The following is a 22,943-nucleotide window of genomic DNA, read 5'->3' as shown; positions in this document are numbered from 1 at the left end:
GTGGGAGCGGGGAGGAAACATTTAGGAACTAGAGGAAGGTTGTATTTCTCATCATTGTTACATCGCACCCTGACTGGCTCATCTCCTCCCCGAGACCCCTCTGCAAGGGGATCCCCAGTGGCCTACTAATGGGCTTTGGGTCTCCACTCCGCACTCCCCCCATCTTACCATAGTGAATGATGGGGGGAGTGTGGAGTGGAGCACATGTCCTTTAATTATAAAAGTGTCAACACTTAGCCTTTTCCTTATACAAAGAAGCTTCGAAAATGCTGTTATCTTAGTTCTGTTTTCCCATGAATTTTTTGTATAAGTTCTCATGTTTTAATTCTTAGAGATGATGCTTATATTCATTGTTGCTATGGGAGCTATAGTAGACCTCTGTTGCATTCTTGATTGAAGTTATAGCTTTCTCTTTACCTGAGGCTCAGAACAAGGAATGCTATTTCCTCAGCAGGGAAGAACAATTAACCAATCCATTAATTAGACCCCAGTTTACATTTACTTTTCATTCTGAAGTTTTCTAGAAATAACATTGTCTGCTCTCATTGTGGGTTTTCACACTTACTGGCAATGGATTAGTATATCTGCATTTAAGAATTGAGACTCTAAATAGTTTTATGCTGGCAAGGAATATGACTTTGAATAAACAAACCAATATGCTGAATAATGTAATAGGATTTATAGACAATTTATGAATTGAGCAGTTGAATATTCTTTTATTTTAGACATTATCCTAGGCATTGAGGTTAAATATAACATTGTAAAGAAAAAGTTTTAGTAGTTATTAAAGTAAACATATGGCCCTCACTTGATCATTTTAACTATTTTATTGTATTTTTCCAAAATCATTTTAGAAATTATATAAGAATCACCAGATTGTTTATTCTAATTTTTAAGGTCGATTCCTCTAATAAATGTATTCACAGAAATTTGAGGGGGCTTTAAAAGTTCATGGTAAAAAATCTGTTACCTATTTAATTCTATTTTTCATAAACTTTTGGATGAACCTTTATAATGTTAGGTTTAAGGTATTTAGATTGACTATGTTTGGGTGATTATATTTATAACATGGAACCTTGGTTAAACTAGTCAGGTTTCTTCTAACCAACATTCAATTATTTCTTTCTCTTAACTATTTTAGGTGGTTGTTCAAATGATGTGGTTGATGGATCATATTTTTAAGTATACAAATTTTGGAATTGTTTCTCTAATTCATGGAGACTTCTTTATAAGACAGGTAAGTAACTTTTTTCGGGGGGTGGGGGGCTGGGGTCGTGGTAATAGCCTTATCAAACACCCTTGATTCTAAAAGAAGGCATAACAAGACCAAATATAATAGCAAGAGCCAGTTCTAGTATCTCATAGTCCTTTGACCCTTGACTCCCCTAAAGCATTTACTTTTGTCTGAATTTGAGTATACATAAGTCTCAAAAGACTAACAATGCAGATGTTCTAGCCTCTGCCCTCCTGCCCTACCTAAAGAATATAGTTGCAAGCACTTAACTGCGGGCTTAGTAGTTACTCTCGGGGCTGCTAACTGCAAGGTCAGCAGTTCTAAACCATCAGATGCTCTGCAGGAGAAACACGGGGCTGTCAACATTGAGTCTGTGGCAGTGAGTTATCACATATCCTCGTTAACCCAATTCTTAGTTTATTTTCCAAATGATTATTATAGGTAACACTCTCCACTCTTGGGCCTCTGTGAGGATTAAATTAAGTAATATATCCCTAAAGAACTTAGAACTATCTCCTGCCTCCTTCATCATTTGTGTCTTGATTACCACCAACATCATCATTTGTATTATCACTATTAATTTTACTTATTAGTCATTTTTATATGATTCAGAAGGTATCTAAATTAGCAAGCATCCCTTGAGATTCTATATGCCAATGGAGAGATTATTATATTAAGTATGATACTCATGACTTTTTAATGTATGATAGTACCACATTTATTTGGTTTTTATATACTTAGCTACTTCAATTTATTACATGTACTTTGTCTGGCATATAATAAGTACTTAAGGAATAACTGGTGAATAAAATTAAGCCTCTTGTAATAACTATATATTCAGAAAAAGTTCTGAACTCTGTGGACATGCTTCCATAAAGTACACATACAAGACATTTATGTATAGAACATAGTAATTTTTTCGCCTGTCCTATAGCTATATTGTTTCCTTTGGAAATCCTCTTGGTTGTGCCCAGAGACGTCTTCTGACAGAGAGATGAATGGCAGTGGTAGTAGAAGGTAGCACTGGAACCTCAGGAAGGAGTGCCAGTGGGAATTGGCCACAAGGTCAAACCAAAATAGGCAGTAGTCAGAACTACTTACTCTTCCAGCAGCCTGATCTCCGATCTCAGAGCAGCACTGCTGAGGAAGACCACAGACCATCCCCTGGAAAGCCTACAAAGATTCAGCTTAGGAAAGCCTGTGAGGCAGTTTCTATTCTGTTCTGGATGCTCCAAATCACACAGTAACGGCAGTTGTCCAGGGTAACCAAAAAACCAAACCCACTGCCATTGACCTGTTTCTGATTCATGTAGGGTTTCCGAGTCTATGGGTAGTCAGTGGGAAAACTAGCTTATTCCTGAACATCACGGGAGTCAGAAAATATTGACTTTATACCGTACTTCAGTGAAACCTGTGAGCATCAGAACTCAATGGAGCTGCCTTGTTTTTCCAGGTCTGCTAAGGCTTCTGCCTTTGACAGAGTGCAGGCTTACTACTTCATTGCTCTCTGTAAGTGAAAAATATGTGCGTTTGTTTTCCTTTTCTGACAGGTTTCTGCCTTACACAGGCTCCAGCTTCTGCAGGTTTCACTGTAAAACAATTGACTGTAGTGGTGATTCTTAGGCAACAAGAAGAGGCTAAATTATACTAACTTATCAGTATGCTTAGAGGGGGTGAAGGAGCCCTGGATTCTGTGGGAGAATGATAAGGCTGTCTGCTCCCATAACGATTTCATTTCAGAACCCTGTGGAGCAGTTCTGCTCTGTCCTGTAGGATTATTGAGCCACAACCAACTCACCAGCCATGAATTTTTTGTTTGAGGAAGATAAATGTAAAAAATTATGTATCCCCAAACAGTTGTTAATTACAGAGTAAACTTTTGTATGCTGAAGGACTACATTTGAAAATATCTGAGAGAGTTATAAATTCATTTCTAAAGAGTAGCATTTCCCCCCTGACAGATTAATAATAAAAATCTATACTAATTGAAGGAAGTGGAGGAAAAAAGATCTCTGGGGACATTTTCTGCTCTTTCGAGACCATTTTGACATATTTCTAAGAAGAGTAAAAATATTTTACAAGTTGTCTTGGCAACATAATAGCGATTTTAATCAGAATTGGTTCAGTATAGTAAACAGTTAAGAAAATGCATAACTTGTTTTATATTTGGAGTATATGTGATCTAAAGACTGAAAGCATGCTAATTATTTGGAAGAGTTTCTGCAATTGTGTTGGCTGGAAAAAAATGAACAAATTGATCGGCCTGAAAGGAAGAACATGTGAAAATAGTTGTGAGTTCTTCCTACAAATTTTTCTGGATCTTAACAGTTTCTAAGTGACATTCTCTCTTCTGTCCCTCACAAATGAGACCTTAGTCCATCACTGTATTGTATGATCACCACCTTCGATGTTTGTCCTGAATGTGGCCAGTTTATGCCAATACATCCTAATCAAATCGCTGTGGTGGGGTAATGGTGATGTATTGGGCTGCAATCCACATGGTCGTTCAGCTGCTTGCTCCTCAGGAGAAAGATGGGGCGTTCTACGCCCATTAAATAGTCTCTGAAGCTCACAAGGGCCATTCTGTCCTCTCCTTCAGGGTCTCGGAGTCAGCATCAAGTTGATGGCGATGAGTTTGGTTTTGGTTTTTTGAGACTACTGGAATAGTCTCCTAACTTTAAATAAGATTTTGAGATTTTCTTGTTCAAAACTCTTAACATGTCTTCAGACTTGCAATCATGCAAAAGGCTCTTCTCTGCTTCCCTTTCCAATTTCGTCTCCTATCACTGTCTTCCTCACGCTGAGTTTCAGCTACACTGTCCTCGGACTGTGCTAACCTGATTCTCACCTTAGGTTGGCAGGCCTTGTGTTCTCACAGTCAGGGACACTTTCCCTCTCCTCTGCACAGGCCTTATTCCCTAACATAACTGGTTAGCTCCTCAGAGCATTCCCTGACCCCTCTTGGCCCTCTCTAACCTCTTACCCAATACATTTCATGAATTGAGTGTGCACTCCTGCTCCGCAGTCTTTGTCCCTAGAGTAGAAGCTCTGAAGAGACCTCTTATTTATTCCCATATCTCCAATGCCTGGCAGGTAGTGGATAGTCAATCAGTAGTTACTGGGTTGATGAATGCATGAATTTTCAGCAGCAATCAGAGCGATTTGTTTTTCTTTCAGAAAAAAAGAGAGGTTTATGTAAATGCTAATAACATCTGTATTTTGACTGTTATGTTCAAAATAGGAATCAGGTGAGAAAAACTATCTATTCTGCAATTAGTTTTTAATTGAGAAGCTGTTTATTGTGTTTAGTTGTATGGCATTTTCCCTTAAGACATATCCAGCTTATTATGTGTGTGTGTACCTTCTAGGGAAAGTCTCACCGTGACCACCAGCTGCAGCTTCTCAAGAAGCACCTAGAAAACAATTACAGGAGCCGAGATCGAAAGTGGATTGTTTTGTTTCCAGAAGGGGGCTTCCTCAGGAAGAGGAGAGAGACGAGTCAGGCATTTGCCAAGAAAAATAACTTGCCATATCTTACACACGTCACCCTGCCAAGGATTGGGGCCACAAAAATTATTCTGAGTACACTTGTAGAACGGCAGGAAAATGGAATTCCAGCAGGAGGGGATGCTAAACAACCAGGTATGGTGGGTTTTAGCTTTCTTTTTTCCCCTCATGGAAGTGAAAAGCTTTCCTGGAGTTTTCAAGATGGTACATTGGTGACTTTTTAAATTTATAGTGTTTTTGTAAAATAGAAATATACTGAAGGAAAATATCTTTATGAATAATACTTGTATTTGCAAAAGAAATGTATGTTTACAGTAATTAATTGACAGAATGCAGAAGTATATGAAGAGAAGCATGCCTTTCCCTTGCCCTGCTTCCTCATATACTTCTGGCCATTCTCATTGCTGCAGGAAACATACCTGTAAATCTGTGTGTGTGTGTGTGTGTGTATATGTGTGTGTAAGTAACTATTTCTGTAGTATAAATCCCCAAATAGAATTGCTATATTAAGAGATAGAAGTATGGACATGGCTGATACACTTTTTAGGGTAGATATAATAATGATGTCCTTTTCACTTAGTTTCTAATTTTTAAGGAATGTTTTTGTGTTAATATAGTAAATCAATTCAGTGCAGTTTGGTTCAGTTTGTTAAATACCTTAAGATTGATAAATGTCTCATTATTCTACTATTAACAATACTTATCAAGGAAAGTAATCTAAAAAATAAAAACAAAACAAAAAGTATATCACAGTGTTATTTATAGCAAAAAATTTAGAAATCACCTTAATGGCCAGTGAAGAGAATAAACATTAAAAATCAGTAGAGTTACAGCCATTAAAATGATGGCTATGGAGAGCTTTTATTGGCTGGGAAAATTGCTTGTGGTATGCTATTGACGAGTGTCAGGTCTGTGGTTGAGCTCTTGGTTGCTTACCACACGAGTGGTGGTTTGAACCCAACAGCTGCTCTGTGGGGGAAAAGATGTGCAGGCTGCTTTTCTGAAGATTACAGCCTTGAAACTTTGGCGGTAATGCTTCTATTTCCAACGAGGCAAAACGGACTCAAGACCAGAGGTTTTAAGGATGTCAGTGGGGTGGGGAGAAAGCAGTATGAGCTCAAATATATCAGCAACAGGGAATGAGTGAACGGCAAGCTTGGCGCCCCAATGGTCACTGTGCTTGCTTCTTGGGATGATTTATCTCTATTGCTTGATGCTTTTTTGAATTTTCTCAGTTTTAAAAAACAAACTACAGCTTTTATGACCAGGAAAAAATAAATCACATTCAAGAAAGCAAGGATCTGTGGAACATAACCTTGAATGTTGTAGAGGAAATGTTGTACGAACAGTTTGAGGCACTTTTGAACAAGTTTCTATTTTTTTTTAAATCATTTTATTAGGGACTTATACAACTCTTTATCACAATCCATATACACATCAATTATGTAAAGCGCATTTGTACATTCATTGCCCTCATCATTCTCAAAACATTTTCTCTCCACTTAAACCCCCGGCATTAGGTCCTCATTTTTCCCCTCCCTTCCAGCTCTTCCCTCCCTCATGAGCCCTTGATAGTTTATAAATTGTTATTATTTTGTCATATCTTGCCCTGTCTGACGTCTCCCTTCACCCACTTTTCTGTTGTCCGTCCCCCAGGGAGGAGGTCACATATAGTTCCTTGTAATCGGTTCCCTCTTTCTTACCCACTCTCCCTCTACCCTCCCTGTTTTGACACACACCACTGGTCCTGTAGGGCTCATCCGCCCTGGATTCCCTGTATTTTCAGTTCCTATCTGTACCAGTGTACATCCTCTGGTCTAGCCAGACTTGCAAGGTCGGATTCCAGTCATGGTAGTGGGAGCGGGGAGGAAACATTTAGGAACTAGAGGAAAGTTATATTTTTCATCGTTGTTACATCGCACCCTGACTGGCTCATCTCCTCCCCGAGACCCCTCTGCAAGGGGATCTCCAGTGGCCTACTAATGGGCTTTGGGTCTCCACTCTGCACTCCCCCCATCATTCACTATGGTAAGATTTTTTGTTCTGATGATGCCTTACACCTGATCCCTTCGACACCTCGTGGTTGCATAGGCTGGTGTGCTTCTTCCATGTGGGCTTTGTTGCTTCTGAGCTAGATGGCCGCTTGTTTACCTTCAAGCTTTTAAGACCCCAGACGCTATATCTTTTGATAGCCGGGCACCATCAGCTTTCTTCACCACATTTGCTTATTCACCCGCTTTGTCTTCAGCGGTTGTGTCGGGAAGGTGAGCATCATAGAATGCCAATTTAATAGAAGAAAGTATTCTTGCATTGAGGGAGTACTTGAGTGGAGGCCCAATGTCCTTCTGCTACCTTAATACTAAACCTATAAATATAGGCTCATAGATCGATTTCCCCATCCTCATATAAATATATTTGCATATGTACATGTCTTTATCTAGACCTCTATAAATGCCCTTTTCAACAAGTTTCTATAAGACACCACTATGCTATCATTTAGTGGTCAATGGTAAATTAAACCTTGGAAAGAAAGTTACTCACCCTGTTTCCTTAGTAATATTTTGCTGTTTTGTCTAATAGCCTTTAGGGGAGAAAATGAAAATTTTCCACTCACAGAAATATGTGTTTCTAAAGGGCAGTAAGGACCGGCCATAGAAAGAAAGCCTCTGAGATTTCACTGCGATTCTCTCTCGGTCTCGGTCTTTTTTCCCTCCCAAGCAGCTGCTTGGCAGTCAGCTCTCTTAATCTTTCATCATCTATTAAAAAGCCAATTTGAAAGAGTCTTTTAATAGAAAATGAAAGTTCAGAATAGCTTCACTGCTGGTGAGACACTGGTAATGTCAGTCAAGCCAAAGCTTGAAGGCAAAGGTCTTCCGAATGGAATTTGTTGTTCTAATAAAGTGCTGTGTTTTACATCGTCCACGCAGCCAACACTGGTGGAGTCCTAAGTCTCAGACATAGGGGCAGTTGTCTTACTTATTGTACGCGAATAAAGGAAGGCGGTATTTGTTCTTCAGCGGAATGCCTTCATGTAACCGAAGCAAAGTCCGTCGTTGTGGTTAACACTTGCATTATAGCAGCTTAGGAAAGCCTTAAGAAGTGGTAGAAAAACAGGAACTTACCTCTCTGACAAAATTCTCCTCCACAGTTTGGTATTTTGTTTGCATTTTATTTTCTCTAGTGCTTTTAGATTCACTTTTTCGTGTTTCATTATATGTGTTAGACGCGTGCCGAAGTTAAATTGCGTCTGTTTAAAGGGATTAGTTGTTGTTTATTAGGTTACATAACATAATTTGAACTGAACTCCAGAGATTTTGTTCCTCGTCTTTTAGTAAAAAATTTCCAACACTGAACTAGAAAAATCCAACATAAAAAAATTAGTGCTCAATAAATTTGGAAATTAGGATGAATAAAAGTTATAAAAAATTATTTTCAAACATACATAAAACTTGTAAGCATTGGGCAGTGATCATCCAGGCACTGACTGACCAGCTATATTTTACAACTAGCGTTTTCTTTTATCACGCTTGCTCATCACCTCTTTCTCCTTGTTTTTCCCATTGTCTAGTACCTCTTGGATGTATTGTTTGTTTGTTTGTTTTGATACACCTTAACATAAGTTAGAGACTTCAGTATACTTTATCCCAAGTATTTCCGCATGCTTATCTGGCTATTTTTTAAAATGTGTTTCTTTCTATAAACTGCTCCTTTAGCAATATTTTTATTGTTACTGTTTTTTTAACTTCTTTTATATATTTTTTTACTTTCAGGATGTTATAAAATTTTCAAAACAAGTCAATTTTTCATAATTTGCCATACTAAAGTAATATGCCATTGATTTCTAATGCATACTTAGGCATATTCCTTAAAAATGAATTTTCTTTTTACCAATCTCTCAGATACTTTACACAAAGAATCAATGGTTGCGATTTAAAGTCTGCCTGTCAGCATTCTCTGAGGATTCCCCTCTCAGATTTTGCTCAACGTTTTGCTCCATGTGGGGAAATAAAAACAGTATTCAAATGATTAGAGTAAATAGAACTTCCTGGTGGTTCCCTCTCCCCAATAGTACTTACCTGTTGTGCAGGGAGATTAAATTCTTTATTTGCCTACAACTCTTGTGAAAATTGGGGGAGTGTTTGTTTTGTTTTGTTTTGTTATAAACAAGAACAACCACTAACAATAGTATATTTCAATAAAATTACTCCTTTTGTTACCTTATTCTAGTATTTATTTATTTCCCAATATTATAAATGTTAGTCTTTGTATTAATAAGTTATACTTAGTGAGTAGACTTATTTTGTTTTGAAGGCTGTTTCCCATTTTAGCTTCTGAGTTTTTCATAAGCCAGTTTTTTATATGAGTGATAAAATACAAATTCGATTTTAATAGTGCATAATTGTATTGTGATTATAGTGACTCCTTGAATGATGCCTGTCCAGCAAATCATAGACCTGTTATCAGTTAGAGATTCGCCCATTCGATAATCAAATAGGAAATGTTTAATCTCATCATGTATGTATCATATGGAACAGCAGCACCAAGTTCATCCTTTATTATTTTTTTTTACAGCAGAAAGTATATCAGTATGTTTTGCACTGCTCAAGTAACCTATGCCATGGTATTTACTGCAAATGATATAAAAATCAACCCAGTTTGAAGTCACTTTTTTCTTTGTTCTTAGACAGCAAACCAAAAGGCCTCCAGTGGGTGATAGATGCTACTATTGCTTATCCCAAAGCGGAACCGTTAGATATTCAAACCTGGATCCTTGGCTACAGGAAACCAACAGTCACACATGTACATTACAGGTAGGAAATGATGCAAGTGGTCAGTACGTAACAAACATAGGCCTACCACAGGAATGTATGCATATTTTGACATTTAATTTTTACTTAGTGGAAATAATTGGCTCAGAAGTAACTCTGATGTTGAATTTTTTAATATGAACTTTCATATAAAGTTGTTCTTTGTACTGAGTGTTAAAGGCCCCTGAAAATGACAAACAAAATGGTGCTTGGCTATCAAAAGGAGCATCATAAAGGCATGTTTTCAAACAAGCTGCTATCTAAGTGAGGCATCAACAAAGTCTACTGGAAGAAGCACGTCAGCCTGTGTAGTCCAAGAATTGTAAATAATATAATCCAAATCTAAAGGAAACAAAGCAAAAAACATAATCCAACAACATTGACTAGACAAAATAATAGAAAAATCTTAATCACAAAGAAAGCAGCAAATATTGAAAGCTGAAACAACTTTTAAAAGAGTCAAAAGGGAGATCAAATGATAGAGTATTACATTGTAACCTAAATAGATCTGCAGTAATCAAGTTTGCAACATACTCTGATAGCAAGTTTGTTCACATCCCTCCACTATGAATGGAGGGGATTCACTAGAGGCTTAATCCACGTGTGGACACTGCAAATGGATTTTGGGCTTCCACTTTCATCCAGAGCAGCAGTTCTCAACCTGTGGGTCGCGACCCCTTTGGGGGGTTGAATGACCCTTTCACAGGGGTCGCCTAATACATTTTGCATATCAGATATGTACATTACAATTCATAACAGTAGCAAAATTACAGTTATGAAGTAGCAATGAAAATTATTTTATGTTTGGGGGTCCCCACCAGATGAGGAACTGTATTAAAGGGTCGTGGCATTAGGAAGGTTGAGAACCACTGATCCAGAGCCTTCTGCAAACCAGGTGGTCAGCATTTAAGCTCTAATACCACTCCCTCCTTTGGATTTGGATTTTATTATATACAATCCTTGGATCACACAGGCTGGTATACTTCTTCCTTGTGAATTTAGTTGATGCCTCACTTAGATGGCTGCTTGTTTGAAGATAAGCCTTAGAGACCCCAGATACTATTCCTTCTAATAGCCAAACAACATCTTGTTTTTTCACTACACTTTGCTATAGCACCCATCTCTTTATTGACCTCTTCATGAAGGTGAGTATTAAGCAGGGCCGTGTCATAAAAACTAAAGGTTCTTAGACTGGGGCTATAATTAAGTGCAAACTCGTAGAGTCAGAAAGAATTCCATTATGTTCAACATTTAAAAGACCCCACTTAAAATATTTCACATATTTTAGTTTCTCTATTTTTGAAAGAAGTAATAGTAGAAGGTTATATTGTTGTTATGAAGGTCATATTATTATCAGTAGTTAGTAGAACATTAGGTGATGTGTTGTTAGGTGTGGATGAACTTATTTCTGCTCACAATGACCCTATATATGTACAGTAGAACAAAACACTGCCCCTCCTGAGTCATCCTTGGAGACTCTGCTGTTTGATCATATTGCTGTAACCACTGTGTCAATACATCTCCTTCAGGGTCTTCCTCCGTTTTTACTGACTCTCTACTTTACCAAGCATGATGTCCTTCTCCAGGGACCAGTCCCTCCTGATAATATGTTCAAAGTATGTGAGACAAAGTCTCAACCCTCCTCACTTCTAAGGAACATTCTGACTGTCCTTCTTCCAAGACAGTTCTATTCTCCTGGAAGAAGGTTATAAAAGAGCTACTTTAGGTGTTTTCCTCCAAATCATTGGATACTAGTTCTACTTTAAAGGCAGATTAAATCCAAACAAACTTAGAAGTAGTAATAATTAAAGGAAAGTATTCTTCTAAAAAAAACTACAAAGTACAAATGGACTAAGAAGAGATTTAACAGTTCATAAGTACTTCATTTGTAATTAGTTTCTGCATATTTGAGTTAATTTTCTCCAGTGCAAGATAAGTGTTGCAGTGGCAGTAACTGCTCTCACCCAGGTCGAGCCTGTGAGTGTTTCCTAAGAGACATTCATTCGGCTTCTTGAGGGCTGGAGTATTGTGTTCTCGTGGAACATTTCTTCCTTTCAGAATTCACTTTGGAAACAATACAATTGACATCATGTATTTAACATTCAAGTGGTTGGGTCATTTATTATTTCCTTAATGTATTTCCTTGCTCTTCTAGGAAATCATAGTCAAGGCTAGCAGGGAAGTTTAGCTCCATGTTTTGTATCTCTTCTTTCTCTGATACTCCTTTCATTGGGACTAATGTAATTGATGAATGGAGAGCTCTGAGCACAGGAAGGCATTTTCCCTACAGAGAAACTATCCTCCTTCATGCTGTGTGTCTAATAGACAGTGTCTAATTGCTACTCATATCAAATGCTTAAGCAGCATTTGCTCTTTATTTCAATAGGAAAGGGGTGTCTAGATTACCAAAAAGTGCAGCAGGGTGTTCTAGACAAGATTCTAGATTTCTGTACCAACTCTTAGGAAACAGCATACAAATGCAGTTGTGCACTTTATGAGTGCCAAAATGAATTACCCTTTCTTCTGGGAACAGTTTTTTCTACACTCTTAATTCACATCTTACTTCTTAGGCTTAGGTTGAGTTTTGAGATTGACAGAAGAGATGTAGCCCACATATGCACATTAATATATGTTGTGAAATATTTTCCTAAAATACCACATAAGTGAAAGCAAATTTCTAAGACTAGATCCTATCTTACACATGTGTGATGTTGCTGCTTTCAAAAGTTGAATTTTTCAGGCAGACACTTGAAACTTAATCCTTAGAAATCTTGTGGGAAATGGTGAGAAGTGCCCAGGCCACATTTCTAGTGAAACTCAGTACATACATATCCCCCTGCCGCCCCCAGGCTGCTACTCCTGGCTTCCATGAATGGATTGTTGTAAGCACCAGGGAACTTGCTGGTGAAGAACTACAAAGCACCTTGCTGATCTGAAGTGCTACCATTAAAAGAGATGATTGTTGATGGGAGGTGCCACTGACTTATTTATTTTCAACTTATAGTGACTCCATGTGACAGAATAAGACTGGCTCATAGGGTTGTCTAGGCTGTAATATTTATTGGAGATTGCTAAATCTTTCTCCAATAGAGCCACTTTGTGGGTTTGAACTGACAGCCTTTCTAGTCGTAGGTAAGTACTTACCAGTGATGCTATCAGGGTTCCTTTCAAGATCTATAATCAAGGCATAGAAAGTATGAATGGATTTTCAACCAGTCCAGTGTGGATCTAAGCCAATTATTACTTTAAGAGAAAAATGGTCTTTTCTTATTCCATCCTTCCCAGGATTATATCTTGTTTGTCAGAAACATTTTTGTTAGTAAGCATGTCATTACATGATTGATTTTTTAAAATTAAAGCTTGACTTAAAGTGACAAGTCTGAAGAAAGCACTTGATGGGAAAGAACTTCCTCTTCTTCAGCTGTCAAACTGGAAGATGCCATATCCCTGTTAAATAAGTGATGGGCACACTGCTATTCAAAGTAGTTAATTGGAAAATTAAACATGATTGGATGTTAATTACAGGGATAGAAGCTTAAAAACTCCTGTCCTTAATATAAATGTCTGAATCACTTCAAATTAGGTCGGACATTGACAAGCAGAGGTAGCTTGTTGTCTTTTCATTTGGATAAATCGCACAAAACAGACATAGTGTGCTGGCAGTGGCCTAGCCAGACTGCTAAAAGCAGGCATTGCACCCATATCTGATCGGACTGGCATTTTGGTTCCTTTAGAGAAACCATTCACTTGGGGACATTTAGCAAGTATTTATTTTCAATTTGAAGGAGAAATTAATTCAGAAAATGAACATTTGATTAATATTTTTATGGCGCATATATTCATTTTCAGGAGAGGAAAAACTGTCAACATTTGCTTCATGTTATATTTATAAATAAAAAGAAATAAAACATTTCTAGTGAGATTGAAGTTCCTTGTTTCCCTTCCCAGTTCCATACCCTTTTCCTACTACCTACAAAGCCATGGCCATCATAAATTTGTGTATCCCCCGGTCCTGTTTGTATGCTTGTACTACACATACACCCAGATAATATCAGTATGTATGCCTTAGATTTTTATATAACCGCGATGTGATCTTAAGGCTCCTAGTGGTTCCATGAGTAGCATGTTGAGCCGCAAACCACAAGGTCAGGAGAGAGATGAGGCCGTCTGCTCCTGTAAAGATTCATGGTCAAGGAACCCTTCAGAGCAGTGTGCTCTATCCTGGAGAGTCACAGTGAGTTAGAATCAACTCAGTTTGGTTTGGTAATATTATTTTACAAGATATATTTCCCCACACTGTATTAATTCCTGTGTATCTTTTTATTTTTACATCTATGGTTTTATTTCATTCATTCTAACTGTTGATGCTATTTAACTTTTGTATTCATCATATGACTGTATGAAATCATTTATCAATTTTCTGTTGTTGGGTACTTATTGTCTTGGGCGTTTTGCTAACATAAAAATATTGTAATAATAAAAAAAATATTGTAATACACATTCTTGTACTTAAGCATACAGTAAGAGTTTAAATTAAGATATGATATGCCTAGCATTGCCACATCATAGGGTATTTGCTTTCTTACCTTTACTAGGTGTATTCAAATAGTGGCTCAGGGTAGTTGTATCAGATTGCAATCCTATTATTAGTCAGATACATCATCTTTGGTTTTGGGTTCAAAATGGTAATTTGTTTAAAATGGTATGGTATTATTTAGGGTCCAGGTTTTATATTTATTTTGAAAAAGTATGAGACTCCTAATTTTTGAATACATTAATATGAAGTATAAAGGGTGATGATAGCATCTTTATTCAAAAATTCAGACAATCACTGTTAAAAATCTTAGTGATATGTTCATTTCTGTCTGCCTTCCCTGTCTTGATTATAAGTTCTCCCTGAGGGCAGATACTTTGTCATGTTTACGGTTACATGTCAAGAATAACACCTGACCCATAGAACTCCATGCTTATTGAATATATGAGTGCTAAAATTCATGCTGTCTAATGGTGTTCAACACGAGAGCCACTAGCCACATGTGGAGCTTAAAATTGAGCACTTAAATTGTGGCTAGTCTAATCTGGGATGTTTTGTCAGCGAATAATATGTGCTGAATTTCAAAGGCCAAATATGAAAGAACATAAAATATCTAATCCTTTTTTTAACTGATGGCATCTTGAAATTTTATGTGTTTAAGGTTGAATGTTCATAAAAGTTTAAGCCTCTTTAATATTTCACAGTGTGAACTTTGTAAATATTACATTTGTTTTTAAAAATAAAAGTACGTAACTATGAAAAATATTTGCATCCAGGGGGGAAAAGTTGTTTCCTTTCAGAACAGTTGGTAGATATAGCTCGGCACAATTTAGTTCTTCTGTTCTCAGGGTCATGGAGACTAATATTCATATGGTCTGCTAGTCCATTCAACTAATTATTACCATAATCTACTCTTGTCTTCACTCTTCTTTCCTCCAGACAGAGAGATCAGTAGTTGTACCTTAGATGGCTCCTCACAAGCTTTTAAGAACGCAATCACTACCTACCAAAGTAGGGTGTAGATTTGTAGAACACTGTCTCCAACATTTCTGTTTTGCCAGTTGCCTTTGCCATACCCTACAACTGTAGTCCTGAGCCTCAGGCCCTACGACTCATTCCTTCAAGGTGTTTGGGTCTGTTAAAGAAGTTTCATAACTTTGTTCTTTTATCCTCCAGCACTTTTCCTGGTGTGTTTGCAGGAAAGGTAAATACAATCTGCAGATATCCCCTGACAAACCTGTTCTTGAGGAAGAATGAAACTTCCTTATTGTTATTAGATGTTCTCTAGTGTGAACTTTGTATTCATGCACATGCTCTCATTGTGCTTCCCACACCTGTTTCTCTTAGCTCACCGTTATTGCAGTATTATATATGTAACCGTATTGACTATTGTTGCCTTTACCTCTGACTCTTCTCAGTATCTTCCCCTGACCTCATTTTTTTTTCTGACCTGCTTATTTTTTACTGTCTTCCCCTTCACTGCCTTCCCCTTCGCCATTTAGTATGTGTCTACCTATAGTTCAGTGGCTCTCAACCTTCCTGATGCCGCGACCCTTTAATACAGTTCTTCATGTTGTGGTGACCGCCCCCCCCACCCCAACCATAAAATTATTTTCGTTAGTACTTCATAACTGTAATTTTGCTACTGTTATGAGTCGGGCGAACGACCCACAGGTTGAGAACCGCAGCTCTAGTTAGTAGTTTAGCCCCCCTTTCCCTCTCACCCCAGGTCAAACCTTTTCTTGACTTTTTTTTACAATAGTGGTTTCACACAATATTTGCCCTTTTGTGATTGACTTATCTCATCCAGCATAAAGACCTGAAAGTTCGTCCACATTATGCAGTTTCACAGATTTATTAATATGTTTCTTTAACGTTGTGTAGTATTCCATTGTGTATATGCACCACAGTTTGTTTATTCTTCCATTGATGGACATTCAGGTTGCTTCTAGTTTTATGCTATTATGAATAGTGCTGCAATGAACATGGGAGTACACATAGGTATTTGTGTTGCGCCTCTTAATATATATATCAAATAGAGGGATTGTTGGATTATATGGTATTCCTATTTCCAATTTATAAAGAAGAATCCATAATATTGTCCACAGTGGTCACACCATTTACAGTCCAACCAGCAGTGTGTCTCTTCACCTCCTCACCAACAGTGGTTCATTTAGGTTTTTAACTTTGCTTTTTATACTGGGGCAAGATGATTCCTTGTTTCTAGTTCAATCTGTTTCTCTCTGATGACTAATGTGTCGTATTTCATCATGCTTGTTGGTCGCCTGCATGTCTTTGATGGCATGTTTCTCCATATCTTCTGCCCCTTTTAAAAATTAGATAATTTTTCTTTTCCTTGTTGCGGTGTCGAAGTTTTCTGTAAATTTTAGAGATTAGTCTTCTGTCGGATACGTCATTTCCCCCAGATATTTCCTAGTCTGTAAATTCTCTTTTACTCTTCTGGCAAATCTTTTGATGCACGTAAGGGTCTTAATCTTCAGGATATCTCATTTATGTTGTCTGTGTGCTTTCATTTATGTTTGAGAGTAAATGTATGCCGTATACTCAGACCCCTAAATATGTCCATATTTTTCATGGCTGATCTTTGTAATTCTGGGTTTTATATTTAGGTGTTTGATCCATCTTGACTTTGTAATTGTGTATGGTGTGAGATACAGGGTCCTGTTTAATTTTTCTACAAGTGAATATTCAGCTTTGCCAACACTATTTGTTAAAGGGATTATCTCTTCCCCCATTTAATGCTTTATTTATGTGGTGGATTATGTTGTGTTTTTTTTTATTTTCCATGTTGAAACAGCTTTTCATAACTGGCATATATACCACTGGTTCATGATTTTATTATTATTATTATTATTATTTTATGTTGCTGGGTTCTATTGTGTAAGATTTTTAAGATTATTTATGTCTAAGCCTCTAAGGGATATTGGGATGGATATATATACATATATCCATCCATTAGTGATGTTTTTGCCTGGTTTTGGTATTAGGGTTATACTTGCTTCATGAAATAAATTCAGAATGATCCCATTCTTTCTATATTCCAGAATAATTTGGAATTATTCTGGAATTGGAATTGGTGTTAGCTTTTCTCTGATAATCTGGTAGAATTTGCCAATGAAGCCTTGTGGGCCCAGATTTTTCTAGAGGGTAGAGTTTTAATGACTCGATCAGTTTCATTTATTAGGGATCCACTCACTTTGCAGTCTGTGCCAGTTTAGGTAGGTAGTGTTTTTCTAAAGATTTGCCCATATCTTCTAGGTTTTCAAATTTGTCGGAGTACAGCTCTTCATAATTTTTTTGTTAATATCCTTTTTATTCCAATTGGTTTTGTTGTGATGTTGCTCATTTCATTTTGCATTTTTGTTATTTGCATCTTCCCTCTTCCTTTGCTACCTTTGGCACTGGTTTGTCAATTTTATTAATTCTTTGAAAGAGCCAACTGCTAGTCTTGTTTATTCTTCTATTGTTTTTCTTAGGTCGGTAGATAGCTATGTATATACACTTAGAACTCTAAACTGTGTGGTCAGGAATGCGAATTTATTATTGAGGCCTCTTTGGGCTTGTAGCATATGTAAAGGATTAATATTTATGTAGCTTCATAGTGATGGATTAAGGTTAGTTGTTTTATAATTTTTTATAAACTATAAAAGTTGGTTGAAAAACAAACAAAGAAGCTGGTTGTTGGGGTATTTTTGTATGTATGTTGGTTTGTTTTTTTGTTGTGATTGCTTTTCCATATGAGTTGGAAATGTTATAAGCTTAATTTTAAAATGAACTATAAATAACCCTTTCCCCTCTCCTACATTCCATATCACTCATTGAAAAGATTCTTTTGGCTCTGTATTCAAATATATATCCAGGATCTGCCACTTTTCACCCAGATCCAAGCCACCATTACCTTACTCTGCCCTCAATTGCTACATTATCCCCAGATTATTCTCAACTATTTTACCTTTGTCCCTCTAGAAAGTATTCCCAACCTTGTATCCAGAGTACTCTTAAAATCTTAGACCAGGTTGTGTTTAGGCTCAGAGGTGTTAGGGTGTCTAAGGCCCTGCTTGACTGACCTGTTTCCTGCTTCCCCCTTTGACCCCATCGCCTTCTCCTTCCCCTGGCTCACTCCTCTTTAGCTCTACTGGCTTTCTTGGTGCCAGTGGATATGCCAAGCATGTACTATCTGTTTCCGCCCAGTCAAAGACTCGCCCTTGAATGCTGCAAGGTTAATTCCTTCATGTCTTTGCTCAAATGACACCTTTTCATGCTACCTTCAAAGTCCCTCTCTTATCCAATGTGCATGATGGTCAGTGTGAAACTTCCTATATGTTTATTGCATTTGATCAATTTAAAGGTTCTAGTTGAAGCCCATGCCCTAGAGATAAAATAATCATTTATTCAAAACCAAACTCACTGCCATTGAGTCCATTCCAACTCCTGTCGACTCTATAGCAAAGGTAAAACTGCCCCTGGGGTTCCAAGTCTGAAACTCTTCACAAGCGTAGAAAGCCTCATCTTTCTCCTGTGGTGCGGCTGGTGGTTTCGAACTGCTGACCTTGCAGTTAGCAGCCCACTGCTTAACCACTTATTAGACTCCTGACACTTATTAGAACCAGAAGTATATTTTGGGGACCACATAAGAAACCAGAAATCATTTTTATTTCATAAACTGAGATCCACATTTCCTTATGTCTCTGAAATCAGGGTGCCTATAAAAGTCAATATAAGGAAACACTGGTCATAATTTAATTGGTTATGCGCTTAAGTATTAATGATATATGCTTAAGGGTTTACCACCTTCAGCTCGAGCCCCGAAATTACTCATGTGGGAATGAGAGATCATAAGATTACCTCTGAGGATTCTTAAGCTAAAATGGCTTGTTTGTTTGTTTGTTTGTTTGTTTTCTAAGCAGAAAGAGTCAGTGTATCCTATCTCTTGTTTTTCTTATGCTACGCCTCATCTTTATCATCATTTATAATTATTGCTCATTTTACTGCACTGTGCTGTCTAGTAGCTCTCTTCTTCCTGCCTCCTTCTCGACTTAGCATCTCTCTTTTTTTATTGCTTACCTCTATTGCTTTCCCTGGAACAGGCTGGACTTGTTAGCCTCAGTCACAATTCAAAGCTGCCAATTGGAAAACAGAAAACTGCACATTAAGTTTCATCTGCAGGGTTTTAGTTCTGCTTGACTGTTTTCATTAATGTTCAGCACGCACCGGCTCTTTTGTTCCTCCATACCAGTAGGGCTTTCCCCCCATTCCTTCTTAAAAATAATAACCTTTCTTATTTGATGCTAGAAGCATCAAATTAAAGGCCCCGACTGAGGTTTGATGATATTGTGGATTGAGTTCTATGTTTCTTTAATGAAGGTTTAAAAGACATGAAACATTTTCAAGTTAAAATCCTCATCTTCCAGTCAGAAGACATGCCTAATTTATTTTCAGATATTTGTAAAACATTATGCATGAAGAAAATTTTTTATTGCTAACATCGTGTAAAGAGCCAAGATCATAACATAAACGCAGCTATTAAGATACTTTCAGTCTATGCATCTGAATTTAAGTTGGATAACTTTACAATCTGATGAGTCACTGGAGTGTTGCATTTGGAGATGTGTGTGTGTGTGTGTGTGTGTGTGTGTTTTAAAGCTTTTCTAGTAGTTTCAGGGAGATGCTGTGAATAATACGTTTTCGTTGCTGAGCCAGTAGGTGTGAGCAGCTTCCTTAGGACCGTGCTCCAAGCAAAGCTTCTGGTAACTGAATGAGGGTGTCTGTTTCAGAAACCCATTTGTGGTTAACAAGTAGTTTCTAGAGGCTGGAGTTCTTCTTAGCACACCAACCCTGGTAGTGTCCTTAATTGTGCCCATAATGCTGATGGCTATCTCCAGCAGTCACCTCACCTGGAAAATTACACCATACAGAACAAAGGACAGAGTTGACATGAAGAAGGAGTTATTTCCCCACCACACCGAGGCAAAACACTAAGCGGGTGCAACAGAACAGCAAGGAGAACAGAGCAAGGACGTCCCGAGGGTGTACCAAAAATAGACTTTGGGGCCAAGCGTGGCTCCCCATCACACTTGACCGGAAAACACTCCTAAAGGTCAACAAACAGACCTTGAACTATTTACAGGCTTTTCTTTTTTCGGTCATTGTTTTTTTGTTGTTGCTTTGTTTTCTTTTGTTGATTTGTCTTGCTCTGTCTTGTTTTTTATGTGCATATTATTATCTCTGCAGGTCTATCTAGATAAGATTGGCGGGATTAACAATCTGGAGGAGAAAACAACGGGATCAATGGTTCCGGGGGGACATGAGAGAGGGGGAGGGCAGGGGAAAGGAACTGGTGTTAACCAACCCATGGACAAGGGAACAACAAGTGATCCAAAATAAGTGGCAAGGAGGCTGTAAGAGGCCTGGTAGGGATTGATCAAGGACAATGTAACCGAGAGGAATTACTGAAATTCAAATGAAGGCTGAGCATGATCGTGGGGCAAGAGGAAAGTAAAAGGAAACAGGAAAGAACTAGGAGGCGAAGGGTATTTATAGAGGTCTAAATACAAGCATGTACATACGTAAATATATATGACGATGGGGAAATAGATCGGTGCATATATTTATAGGTTTAGTATTAAGGTAGCAGATGGACATTGGACCTCTACTCAAGTACTCCCTCAATGCAAGAACACCGTTCTATTAAACTGGCATTCCATGATGCTCACCTTCCCAACATGATAGCTGAAGACAAATGGGTGCATAAGCAAACATGGTGAAGAAAGCTGATGGTGCCTATCAAAAGATAATAGCGTATGGGATCTTAAATGCTTGAAGGTAAACAAGTGGCCTCAGAAGTAACAAAGCCCACATGGAAGAAGCATATCAGCCTGTGATCACGAGGTGTCAAAGGGATCAAGTATCAGGCATCAAATAACAAAAACTTTAAATTAACAACAACAACAACAAAAAATCATATCATTATGTGATCACCTTCCCATTATGATCACTGAAGACAAGTGGGTGCATAAGCAAATGTGGTGAAGAAAGCTGATGGTACCCGGCTATCAAAAGATAAGGCATTTGGGTTCTTAAAGGCTTGAAGGTAAACAAGTGGCCATCTAGCTCAGAAGCAACAAAGCCCACATGGAAGAAGCATACCAGCCTGTGTGATCAGGAGGTGTCAAAGGGATCAGGGATCAGGCATCAAAGAACAACATATAATATCATATTGTGAATGGGGGAGTGCAGATTGGGGACATCCCCTTACAGAAGGGTCATGGGGAGGAGTCAAGCCAGTCAGGGTGCAGTGTAGCAACGATGAAACTTACAACTTTCCTCTAGTTCTTAAATGCTTCCTCCTGCCTCCACCCCCACTATCATGATCCCAGTTCTACCTTACAAATCCGGCTAGACCAGAGGATGTACACTGATACAGATAGGAACTGGAAACACAGGGAATCCAGGACAGATGATCCCTTCAGGACCAGTGGTGTGAGTGGTGATACTCGGAAGGTGGAGGGTAGGTGGGATAGAAAGGGGGAACAGATTACAAGGATATATATATAACCTCCTCCTTAGGAGACGGACAACAGAAAAGTGGGTGAAGGGAGATGTCAGACAGTGTAAGATATGACAAAATAATAATTTGTAAATTATCAAGGGTTCATGAGAGAGGGGGTAGCAGGGAGGGAGGGGAAAAAATGAGCTGATACCAAAGACTTAAGTGGAGAGCAGATATTTTGAGAATGATGAGGGCAACAAATGTACAAATGTGCTTGACACGATGGATGTATGGATTGTGATAAGAGTTGTACAAGCCCCCAATAAAATGATTTTTTTTAAAAAGGAGTTATTTATGAAAGAAATGGGTGGCAGGGTTTGTATCTGGGGAGCAGGTATTCCCGGACAGAAAGAATAGGGAAGCTGTATTTTTCTTGGTGTACTGTGTTGTCTCTACATACATGTTGCTTTCACAGCAAGTTCTTCAAACAACTTGGGCAATGTTCTGGTTTAGGTGATCCCTTTACTTTCTCATCCCTTTGCTAGACTCGTAGCTTTTCAGAATCAGGGATTATTGCATTGTCTCAATCTCCAGTGCTTAGCTCTTACATGTTGTTAGCATAATTGAATTGAAGGTTTGGCCCTGAGCTTTGTTGGCTCATGTTTTGGCATGGTGGCATAAAAATTGAAACGTTTTAACTTGTATGTATGGGGCCTCTGGCCACTCACCATTATTTACATTCTTTAGTGAAAATGCCATTTTATCTTATTCTGTAGTGCTCTTGTCTGGTTGGTTCTATGGGGTTTGGTTGAATACTCTGTATTTCAGAACAGATTTTTTTATTTTTATTTAAATCTCACAGGAATTTCTCTTTTTTGATTCCCAGAGGACTGGTATTCAATGTATTTGACACTTTGCCATATTAGGGGATTAGTTGCTTTAATATTTTAAGCCCACAGTGACCAAACAAAGTAATAGAAATGATTGCGCTTGGGGGAGCACTTAGTCTGCCATCTGGCTATTTTTGTTGGCAAGAGAATGTCCAGTCTAGTCCCGCAAGGTCAGTCCTCTGTCAAAACCAAGTCTCATTCCCATTAAAGAGACAGACACTTCACCCACCTCATCTCATTCTTTTAAGAATTCCATTAGTAAACCCAAACTTCCTGTTTTTAATTCAGCCTTATCTTTTTAAAGTCCCATTGCCCCCTACCCCCAGCCTTATAACCATGTTTTAAATACTATGTAAAAATCATCTTTAGCTCACCTTCCCGACACAACCGCTGAAGACAAAGTGGGTGAATAAGCAAATGTGAAGAAAGCTGATGGTGCCCGGCTATCAAAAGATATAGC

The 22,943-nt window shown here is 38.1% G+C and overlaps 1 protein-coding gene across 1 annotated transcript in view; it reads left to right on the top strand.

Annotated features, from left to right (window-relative positions):
* Positions 1-22,943, top strand: part of LPGAT1 (lysophosphatidylglycerol acyltransferase 1) — a 107,949-nt gene that overhangs the window by 68,196 nt on the left and 16,810 nt on the right. The window contains exons 3-5 of the mRNA XM_004699868.2: positions 1,142-1,237; positions 4,603-4,876; positions 9,426-9,552. Coding sequence (XP_004699925.2) covers positions 1,142-1,237; positions 4,603-4,876; positions 9,426-9,552 — 497 coding nt within the window. The remainder of the gene's footprint in view (positions 1-1,141; positions 1,238-4,602; positions 4,877-9,425; positions 9,553-22,943) is intronic.

This window comes from Echinops telfairi, unplaced genomic scaffold (genome assembly GCF_000313985.2).
Source record: "Echinops telfairi isolate 266 unplaced genomic scaffold, ASM31398v2 ScPeMD7_7424;HRSCAF=8462, whole genome shotgun sequence".
Taxonomy (NCBI): domain Eukaryota; kingdom Metazoa; phylum Chordata; class Mammalia; order Afrosoricida; family Tenrecidae; genus Echinops; species Echinops telfairi.
This window is presented reverse-complemented; position numbering and strand designations above follow the sequence as displayed.